The sequence below is a fragment of the Colias croceus genome, chromosome 6 (genome assembly GCF_905220415.1).
Source record: "Colias croceus chromosome 6, ilColCroc2.1".
NCBI classification, from domain to species: Eukaryota; Metazoa; Arthropoda; class Insecta; order Lepidoptera; family Pieridae; genus Colias; species Colias croceus.
The window spans coordinates 6265702-6277834 of record NC_059542.1 but is presented as its reverse complement, the minus strand read 5'-3'; the positions used below and the strand labels follow the sequence as shown (position 1 = coordinate 6277834).

At 32.7% G+C, this 12133-nt stretch overlaps 1 protein-coding gene across 1 annotated transcript; it reads left to right on the top strand.

Annotated features, from left to right (window-relative positions):
• Positions 1 to 308: 308 nt before the first annotated feature.
• Positions 309 to 12121, top strand: LOC123692313. Its single transcript, XM_045637048.1, has 3 exons — positions 309 to 489; positions 1111 to 1232; positions 11788 to 12121. Exons 1-3 carry the CDS (start codon positions 472 to 474, stop codon positions 11969 to 11971), a joined length of 324 nt encoding a protein of 107 aa, XP_045493004.1. The 5' UTR covers positions 309 to 471; the 3' UTR covers positions 11972 to 12121.
• The last annotated feature ends 12 nt before the right edge of the window (positions 12122 to 12133 follow it).

Below are 12133 nucleotides of genomic sequence, written 5' to 3'. Positions count from 1 at the left end.
GTAAACATCCGCACTCATTAAAGCTCTGTTTGTGGAGTCATAAAACATCTACAATTAACTTACAAAACACGAGTGCAAAGCTGTATGCAATAAAACAACAGCATTGTAAAATATTTTATAAAACAATAGTAGTATAAACGGTGACTATTCGGGAAAGTCATTATTGTGGTCCGCGTGGATTACGCCTAGTGGTTGCAAATTGTTTCTAAATCCTAGGTATTACGTGTTGTTGCTTGCGTGACGTAATTCGGTAAATCCTCTGCCCATTCATGTGTCGATCTTAAGTTAATGGACAGCTAGAATTGGCTCAGTTTTAGTGCAAACGGAGCAGAGCGCGCGTTTCGTATACAGCCAGCCAGCGCGCGCGTTCGGGGACTCCTTATATATAAGGAGATCTTACGAAACCGTTAGCACATTCGGACTATAGTCTGTCCAGGAAATCATCTGTTGTTGTCTCCCTAGTCGGCCAACATGTCACCTCTATTTCTGGTAATTATAGTGTTGTCTTTTTTCCATGACGATGGTACTATGTCACCCATAAGAGTGCGCCTATGTGAATATAAAATAATAATTTGAGTGAATATGGCAGTAGTGATTTGAACTTTAAATTCTATTTTGTAATATCTTACCGAATATTGCAATGCCTTCAAACGCTGCGATGTCGCAAACGTTATTACTGTGGTGCATAATATTTAATCACAGTCACTGAATGTGTGAATGTCATTAGTATTTCATGAAGTCACAACGGCCTTAACTTATATGACGCCTAGGCTTAGTATTTTTTATCACATAACGTATGAAGTACTTATTAAATACAAATTTTGTACTGTATACATTTAAAGTTCGTAACAACTCGCGTCTTTTAATTTAAATTATTTTCCTATCTATGCGAATTTTCGTAATCTTAAAAATACTAAAGAATAATATGGCTGATTAACGATAAAAATATTTTTTGTTGTCTCTGTTAACACTAACTGGTTTTCCAAATAAAAAAAAACACCATTAAAAGATCATATTATAGCCGCACCTTCATGGACATTCATATTTCTAATCGTTTATTGTCAATATGAATTTATGTGATGTTAAAAATGCAATGTTAATTCATTTTAGATTATTGGGCTATGTTTGCTCGCTACAGCCAGATGCACTCCCTACATCGACAACCAAACGCGACCACAGGTGTTAAACTATGAAATGGAAACCGCCAATATGCCAAATTCCTACAAATTTCAGTAAGTAAAATATTCATTAAATTCTTTACTTATATTATAAATATATTATAAAAATCAAGAGCAAAGTCGTTTAATCTATATTCTATACATTATACAAGTTGGTTATTATTAACAGTTAACTATTAACAGTTTAACATTACAACAGAATAAACAAAATATCTGAGATATTATTTTGCACTAGCTATGTAGAGATAATCCAAAACTAATCAAAGTTTGAATTAACTAGCCTATCCTATTAAAATATACACCTAATACTAACAAATTAAAATATGTACCAGTATACTGTCATCGTAGTAACAAACATTTATAAGAAACTAGCGGTCCGCCCCGGCTACGCCCGTGGTACATATTTCGCAATAAAAAGTAGCCTATGTCCTTTCTCGGGTATCAAAATATCTCCATACCAAATTTCATGCAAATTGCTTCAGTAGTTTAGGCGTGATTGAGTAACAGACAGACAGACAGACATAGTTACTTTCGCATTTATAATATTAGTATGGATTCAGTATAGCATAAAATGAAGTCGCACTAAATTGAATACAAACAACTAGCGCCAGCCTTGAACTTGACCGAGATGAAAACATTAAGGAAAACATATTCACATTATTATAATTTTAACGCATTTTTGTTTTCAATAGATTTGATTTGATGTAAAAAATACATAAAAATTGATTACAAATATTTTTATATTTTATTAAATATTTCTAATAGGTAATTAGATAAAGGTTTAATTGATAATAAAAAGCTTTGTAACTTACTTTAAATATAATCTAGTCTATAGTCTAGGCCTATAGTCTTCAATTAAATCTGCATTAAATAGCTTTAAAAAAATTAAATGTTAAACTTGACAAAAGAGGCAGCGATTGGAATGCTAACAATTTTGTATAGGTAGTGGCATTTACATACTAATAAGTAATAGCTAAACCAGTAATAACTATAGATTAGTTTTTACTTATTAGTGTATGTTCGACACTGGTAAAACGCCTCCCCTATTGACTGATATTGAATTACAATTATTAAAACACATTTATAATGTGCAAAAAAATCTATTTATACCTTATATGCAAAAAAAAAATATTCACAAAAAGTAGTTATCAACTCTTTCTTTATTCAAATTCACGCAAATAACATTCTTTTATGACTTTTGTATTATGTCACAATTATTTTTAATGTTAACGAATTTGGTGTCTATATTTATTTACATAACTAGTTTTAAAAATATGTAAAGTTAGTCGTTTTAAAGAAAATATTTTTCATAAACCAGTTCCACAATAAAAGAATTTAAACAAAAACATAAGACTGGAAAGAAATCTACTCAAAAAACAAATTTAATGCAAAACATAGGTAATTCAAAAGTAGGTAAAAGTTTTCTCTCATACAGCTTTTGGTAAAAAGCATTATATTTATTACAATACTAGCGGTCCGCCCTGGCTTCGCCCGTGGTACATATTATTATTTCGCAATAAAAGGTAACTATTATGTTCTTTCTCAGGGTCTAAAGATTGTCTGAGTAAAATTTCATCAAAATCGGTTAAAAGGTTTATGCGTGAAAACTAAAGTGAAAAGTGAAAACCATACATAATTACAAACCTTTCCTCTTTATAATATTAAGTAGTATAGATAATATGCACAATAATTTGTTTGATTTACTATCTTAACAATTGACTTGACTGACCGATTGGCTTGGTTGGTAGTGACCCTGCCTGCCAAGCCAGAGGTCGTGGGTTCGATTCCCACCCGGGGAAAATATTTGTGTGATGAACATAGATGTTTGCTCTGTGTCTGGGTGTTGATTATCTATATAAGTATTTATTTAAAATTATATAATATGTATGTTTATCAGCCATCTGGTTTCCATAACACAAGCGAAAGCACACAAGCGAAAGCTTAGTATGGGATCTGATCGTGCCGTGTGTGAAAATTGTCCTGAAATATTTATTATTATTATATTATTAATTATAAATAGTTGTCAATATGTTTTTGATAAATTATTATCTTTCACTGCCATAAATATCATATAACATACATAATAAATACACTCCACCTCATTCAAACTTTCACCTTCAATTTCATCCGCTGCCAGTTTTGAGATAAAAATAAACATTCTTCTTTGGCTAAATTCTGAAATATTTCTGTGCTAAGAATATCGCCAACGTGCTGTAAATTTAACAAGCAATAAGAGAAACTTTGGAAAAGGAAGTTTCGATACATTTTTTGCTGTTAACCATAAATTTAGTGTTTCAAAAGGACGATAATATGCTTATTGCTTTTATAGCACTATGGATTATAGCATTATGGATATCTGAACTTGCAATAACATCCGGCTTTAAAACTTATTTATTATGTAATTGAAAAATAATTAACGAGCTCTAATTGAATACCCTTGTTTCTGACATCATTAAGTTATTCACATGTGATCTTTTGTTTTATAATTAAAGTTGTTGAAGTTGTGTTTTGTTGTCATGGATTCTAGCACTTTTGCCATATAGTTGTAATTTTAAAATTATTATACGTGTTTGTTTGATTCTCTGTTAAGAGCGCTTATTCAATTTAACGCAAGTCAAAATCTCCGCGATCTATTACGATAGATCGCGGCTTGCGCTATCCTTTTACTATGAACAGCATAGGTCCACAGGAGAGCGCCGAGCAACATGTCCTCTCTCTGGGAAGGCTCGCTGCCGACTGATTTTAATCGGGTCGCGCGCAGTGTTTTATAGTACTTTAAAAAAAATTTTAGAAAAATAATAGAGGTACCTTAGTTGATTTTTTAAATTTTATCTTATAAGTAATACGTTCTTTTATTGCAATATGTATAAATTATATTCAACTAAGTCAAATATCTTGGTGAAAATAATCATTTTGTCGAGTATAATTTCTAAAAAAATTCACATTGTTCGGATTTTAATTTCGTAAGTTAGGAGTCCAAATTAAAAAAATCTTTTAACTAACTATTTTAATAAGGATTTTTGCAGTTAGTTAAAAAAAATGTGTGTTAGATCTGTCAGCAATTTCAGATATTTTTAGCTTCGAAATTGACACTAAAAGTGAAATCAAGTAATCATCGGCTCAGTTATCTTGATGGTATTCACAAATACTGTATTAATTGAAAAAAACTCTTAACTAACTATATAGACAATAAAATTTCCTAAAATTATTAGTAATTCATATGTTTGTAAGATAAGTGGTTGATGGACAATCTGGTTTGAAAAATCACATATTTGAGCCAAACAGCGCACGGACCGCGTACACGGCCTTAATATCTGGTGGTAAAGGATATGTACGATTTTTTTGTTTTTTTTTTTTTTACAAAATATTGTCAATTTATTTTACTGTACTTATTTATTTATCATTATATATTTTTAATTAGAATATATTTATTTTATTATTATATTTATTTTATATTGTATATTAATATGTCTCTGAATTTTAGTGCAGCCGATAGTGATTCTTTTATCTCCGTGTGTTCTGATAGGTCCTCAGGAGATGACAGTTTCCATAGCATCTCCTCTTCTTCTTCCTTGGATATTCCTTCCCTTTTCTCTAACGAACAAAAAAACTTTAATGTTATTCACCTTAATGCTCAGAGTATTCCGGCACACTATCCTGAATTTCTCGCATCGTTTGATGTTAACTCACTACATGCTATATTAATCTCTGAAACCTGGTTAAAGCCCTGTTTACCTTCTGTAGCCTACAATCTCCCAGGTTTTGAGTTAATACGTAACGACCGCGTTGGACGGCCGGGTGGAGGGGTAGCAATTTATTTACGAAATCATATTCCTTTTTCTATTGTTAGTTGTTCTCCCCAACCCCCGCCTTCTGATGCGGCCGAGCATCTTCTTGTTGAAGTCACCTTATCCAACGCCAAAATTCTTTTAGGAGTTTTTTATTCGCCTAACCTTCGTGTTGATTTCTTTTCTTCTTTTGACTGTACTCTTGACTCTTTTTCTCCTCTCTATAAGCATGTAATTCTTATGGGTGACTTCAACACTTGCCTTCTCAAAAATGACCATCGAAGTAGAAAGTTGATATCCGTTGTTGATTCATATAACCTTAACATCCTTCCTCTTCGAGCTACCCACTCCCTTCCTAACTGTTCTCCTTCTCTCCTTGATCTAATCATAGTCTCCTCTCCTGAGCATGTTGCAAAACATGGTCAATGCCCTGGTTCCTTGTTTTCTTATCATGACCTTATTTTCCTCTCTTACACAGTGAAACCACCCAAAACTAAACCTAAAATTGTCATGCAACGCAATTTTGGTAAAATCAATCATGATCGACTGCGTGAAGATGCTCTCAAGATCGATTGGTCGGCTGTTTACTCTGAAAATTCCATTAACGATAAGGTGGCTCTCTTCAACTCTTTACTACTGAACTTATTTGATAATCATGCTCCAATACGTCCAGTCAAGTTGAAGCAGCTTCCCGCTCCTTGGATGACGGCTGAACTTAAATCGTTGTTAAAAAAAAAGGCTCGTGCTAAGGCAAAATTAAACTCCACAGACTCTGATACTAATCGTGAAAAATTTCAGAAAATTAGAAATCGCTGCAATACATTATGTAGGGATGCACAACGACGTCACATATCCCAATCTGTCGAAAACGGCGACCCCTCTAAAGTTTGGAAATTCCTACAAACTCTTGGTATTGGCAAAAAAACGCACAAATCTTTTCCGTCATCAGTTAATATTGATGATCTAAATTCCCACTTTTCTAGTCCATTTTTGGGCTTTGACGCTTACTCGAAATCCCGTACATTAAATTATCTCAACTCCTTACCTTCTCCTGATTTTCCTCCGTTTGTTTTGCGTCAGTTTACCGATTGTGGTGTTGAGAAGAGTATAATGTCAATCACCTCTAAGGCGGTTGGAAGTGACTGTATTGGTCGGAACATGATCATTCCCATCCTTCCTATCATTATCCCGATTATCACTCATATTTTAAATTTTTCCATCTCCTCTGGCCAATTTCCTGATAATTGGAAAAATGCACACATTTTTCCTCTCCCCAAGAATCCTAAACCATCTGCCCTTTCAGACTTCCGTCCTATTGCTATTTTACCCTTCCTGTCTAAAGTTTTAGAACGCTTAGTACAAGAGCAACTAAGTCGCTTCCTCAATACTCACGATCTCCTCAATCCTTTTCAATCTGGCTTCCGACCAGGTCACAGCACAACTACTGCTCTTATCAAAATCACAGACGACATTCGCCGGGGGTTTGACAACAAGCAGCTAACATTACTTTCTCTCCTTGACTTTAGCAACGCATTTAACACCGTCGATCATGATGTTTTGTTAGCAATGCTTCGCTCGCTCAACATATCTCCAACGGTTATTGACTGGTTTCAAAGTTACTTGTTTGGACGTCGGCAGCGTGTCATGGTTGAAGACTTGTCTTCTTCTTGGTGCAACGTAAATGCTGGTGTTCCGCAAGGTGGCGTGTTGTCTCCTCTCTTATTTTCAATTTTCATTAACTCTATTTCCAAGAATATTAATTCTCCCTATCATATGTATGCAGACGATTTTCAATTATATTCGCACGCCTCTTTATCTGAACTACCGAACGAGATTTTTCGCATAAATACTGAGCTTGCTACCATCGTTAAATGGAGTAAAGACCATGGTTTAAAAATAAATCCTGAAAAAACCAAGGTTATTGTTTTGGGAAGTAGACAGCTCACAAGTAGAATTAACTGGGAAGACCTACCTAGTGTTATGGTTGACGGCACAATGATCCCCTTCAGTAAAACGGTGAAAAGTCTTGGTTTGCACTTAGACGAAAACTTATCCTGGTGTGACCAAGTAAAGGAAGTGCGGAAAAAAGTGTATGCCTCTGCTTCTTCTCTTCGTCGGTTGCGCAACTTTCTTCCGATTTCTACCAAAATTGCGTTGACTCAATCCCTTCTACTCCCCTTCCTGGATTATGCCGACTCCTGTTATCCCGATCTTCACGAATATCAACTGGACGCTCTCGAGAGGCTGCAAAACTTTTGCATCAGATTCATCTTCGGCTTACGCAAGTTCGATCATGTTTCTGATTTTCGCAAAAGACTTCACTGGCTCCCTATTCGTCTTCGCCGGAATACTCACATCCTTCAACTCTTGTACTCTATCCTGTTTGACCCGAAAACTCCTATCTATCTTAAGAATCAGTTCCAATATTTACATTCCAATAGTTCCCTTTCCCTTCGTTCTTCTGATCTCCTTCTCCTATCCACCCCTATTCACCATTCCAATTTTTTTAACTCATCCTATACCGTCCTAGCAATTCGACTGTGGAATGCTCTCCCTGAAACCATCAGACGTGCCAAATCACTGCATATGTTCAAGGCACTTGTCAAAGAGCACTATTTTTCCACTATTTAGTTTCCTTTTTTTATCTTATGTACATATATTTATATATTTATATGAATATGTATTTGTATATATATCATGTTTAATAATAATATTATGTATAGTATGTTATATTTTATGTATTAGCATATTTATGTCTTATATTTATTTAATTGTATTTATTACTATTTTTTAAGTATTGATGTAGTATGTATGTAATATTGTTATTTTTGAGTTTTGTGTGCATAATTATCTATTTTATAATTATTGTATCCTTGTATATTAAGGTTTATTTCCCATAGTTTTTGATTTTGTTTTTATAACCTTGATTTTATTTATTTTCTTTTTGATTGCGCCTTCGCGTTTAACCAGCATCGTACATGTCTTTTATTAATAATATGGTTGCCTGGAAGAGATTGCTTTAAGCAATAAGGCCGCCTTTTGTGCACTTACCGTATTCATGTTTTCTTGTTAAATTATGTTTTTATTACTGGTACTTGTACAATAAAGTGTCATAAATAAAAAAAATAAATAAATAAATAAATAAAGTAAATCCGGGATTAGATAATTATTAGTTCTTTGACCTGTTTTCAACAAAAAAGTGTGTTTTTGTGTTTGATTCAGGACCGGATTTCATCATAGTACATTAAGACATTCTTTTGGAGCTTAATTAACTAGAACTTAATTCTCAGGTAAAAAAAATATACAAATTAAAAATGTACATAAACTTACCGAGATCACAATAACCTTACCGTTCAAACTACCTAACGAAATATTATTTTGTCGCAATCTACGAGTACAAAATTAATTCTCACTAGTCACGAGGCCATACAGATCTTATTCCGGCCCTGGCCTAAGCTCATTTAAATAAACGTTTATTATTATAATATATATTCCTGCCCGTGGATTCGGTTGCGTGTCCTAACTCCTACAAAATTGTGTACTTCGTGGATTCTGTAAGTCTGCGTATATCTCGTTAACTATTTAGAAACCTTTAATTTCTCTGCCATTTTACAGCCCTAACCAATGTCCAATGACAAGAATCACACCCATATAATTACACATTCACAAATGTATTTTGTTTTACCATGGTAACATGTATCTATCTGCTAGGTGCTCCTATATTTTTTTTTCAAATAATACGTTGACCCTATTAGATGTTCGTTGTACCTATTGGTCTATCACCATATACAATTTTGTCAAATGCTGCCCAGTGGTTTTTGTGTAATTGGCGCACATACAAACATACAAATAGAAACTAGAGATTTAGTATTATGATAATATGACCTACAAGCTTACATGGTCAATTCGTAAGAAAATGTGTGTATAAACAAAATCTTGTTTTATTTATCAATGCTAAAAATTTAGTTTTTTTTTTTAATAATACCTAATGCCTATGTAATAAAAATAGAAATACACTCATCAATTCATTATGATCTCATAGCAATAACTAAATGCACATAATATAAATACAAATACGTGTATGAATGGCATATAAAGATGAGAAATCACACCATTAGCTGAATTTAACGACATTACAAGTGGCATAACATTTTATGTGATTGTCATAAATCTGTTTTTTTCGAACAGCCGTGCTGAGATTCATGTATGCATTCACTTTGTTATTATTTATTGAATTTAACCGATGAAATGGAAAGCACAGCGCAATGGTGTGACTCAACTTTGCCGAAAACGGGACAAACAATGTGGAACGTCGCGCCTTATGCTAATTTATCTACCTACTTTGTATTTACTTTTGCAGTTATTTATTACGCAAAATACGTGATTGGATTATTTACGAGAAAGTAATTCGTTTGTTTTCAAACAAACATTAAATAATTTGGTGACATTCACAAACGCAGGTTCTTCTCGACAAATACCTAAGTTTGGTTTTTATAATCTTAAATTATCTCCTCCGCCAAGACGCCAGTTCGCAAATCTGTATGTCCTAGACTATAAAATCTAAATTATTTAACAAATCCAATTGTTTTTCAATAAAATATATTTAATCTCAATAAATCTGGATTTTATTGCGACAAATCTCATTGTGTGGGTGTAACGGCAATCGTCTTCAAATCTAAATGATCGGACCCAAAAGAAAAGATTAAACGTGAGTCATGCAAATGGCTACATACCTAACTACTACTAATGCCAAATAACGACGATAAATTATTAAAACATAGTAATTACTATCAAATTGAACATGTTGTACGCCTAAACGTAATAATCGAAATATGCCAACATCTTTTAATTTTCTTCTAATAAATAGTAGTAATTTTTATATATATTTATCCAAAAAAGTAAAATAAAGGTCACCTTAAGTCTTGTAAGAATTAGTTAAAAGTTAATTAGGACATAATAAAGCACACGAAGGATTCTTATAAACACCTGGAGAATGAAGATAAGGGCATAAATTTTGTTAAAATATGTAGAAAGTATTCGCCCAAGACATCCAAGACAAATTCGTCAGGTTCTGCCACGAGCCACTGTTTCATGTCACGTCAAAGTTTTGAAATGCCGTTCCTATAAAAGGTTTAATGAATCCGCATCGTGCGACAATGATACTATAAAAAGTAGAACGGAGACAACATTGCGTAGAGAACAAAAACTGATACTTGAATAATGTGTTACACCTTCTTCAAGTTGAACGTTCGTTTGTGGCTCCAATGTCTTTACAGAGCCGTTATTTTATACTTGCCCTCATTTCAATGAAAATTGTGAAGTGAAACGTATATTGTCCTTATATCGTCGTCCTATGTCGCCATTTGTATTCAAGCCAATGCACTGAATACTTAGGTATTTTAAGTCGATATCCCATAATGTAAATAACGAGAAAGAAAACATAAATGCATTACTGGTAAAATGTTAAGTTTACTCCCGACCCCATAATGTAGTGCCATGTTAGATGTGTGTCCCTATAGATAGGTCATTAATGTGACGATCGTTTTATATATTTAGGCCATTGCCATTTATTATCCAATTTAACGAAGCTTTATTTTAATATTATAATTTATATTATATGGTGATGAATTAAAAATAATAAAATTTAAATGCAACAAGAATCATTAAAAATAATTAAAGAATAAAAGAGTTGATGTTAAATAAGAATTAAATTTAACGAGAAAAAATTATTTAGTTGCAGACTTATAAAAATCATAATAACTAAATAAAATATATATGCCTACTTGCATATGTTTACATTAAATCTAGCAAAAGTATTAAAATAATATCCAGTATTTAATAGATGGCAAAATTTTCAACCTTCATGCAACTGGCAATGTTTGAATAAACGCCAAGTATTGAGCATTATAATATCTGATCGTGCAGCATACTTTAAATAGTTTTTATAGTACCCATAAACACATTATGTACATTTTTATTTTTTATTCAGATGTTTATTCCATGATAAGTAATGCATACCTAGTTGAGTGTGGTTCACTCTTAATATAACTACCTATTCCATTGAATTTATCCGCAAATAATAATATGTTCTAAACCTACAAAATGTCATCGGACAAAATAATTTAAAAAAAATACGTAGGTAGATAATATTGAGATTATGCAAGTGCATTTGGTAGTTTTAGGTTTATTAAACTGTTTAAGTACTAAAATTTTCTAGACTTATATTATTGTCCATGTGGTTAAGATTTAGGTACGAATCAATTGTACATTCTTTATACTTTGTTTGAGCAAGTAAGTTAAAAGTCTGACCGTTAAACGTGTTCTTATCTAAGATTGCGTCACCCACAAAATACATACTTCTAAATTATTTCGTCCATTTCTCATATTTCAAAATTTACATAAATAGTTTTAATGTACCTGACGCCTGACGTCATACCTCCTTACTCGTAATAATTAGGTGTGACTATAATATAATATAATCTAAAATAAGTAGGTATCCTTCTATCTCTTTTATTTATAAATATGACTGTTAGGTTCTGTATGCACAAATTCACATGCTATGTTTATGCTGCAACATCATTTATATTTTAATATTTCCACTTTGCCTTAAACCATGGCATAAATATCCATCAGGTTTTATCAACATAATACCTACCACAATATACAGACGTAGTACATATCTGTCAACTGTGATAATACCGATCTTTGATTACACAGTGATAATTGAATTAGGTTTGAGTCACCTATTCGTGCATTCGACTATGATAAGTACATAAATATAGAGCAATGCAATCAATTATATTTTGAATTTCTATTTTCAGCTATGACGCCAATGATGGATCTTCACGGACAGAGCACGGCGAAATCTTAAATCCTGGTACCAAGGACGCGGCGTTAGATGTTTTAGGTGCAGTGCGATGGTATGATGACAAAGGGCACCTCTACGAAATGACATATAAAGCAGGAAGAAGAGGCTATCGAACGATTATTAAGAAATTATCATAGGAAAGCCTACGACATTGTCCAAAAATTAAAATGGAAAAGATTAACAAGACTGGATGTAATATTTCTATTTATTTGAACGTCTCACAAGACATTATTTATTTATTAAATTATTGTTGTTCGATTTGTATTAAACTTTAGTCAATTATGGTATGTGGTTTTGAT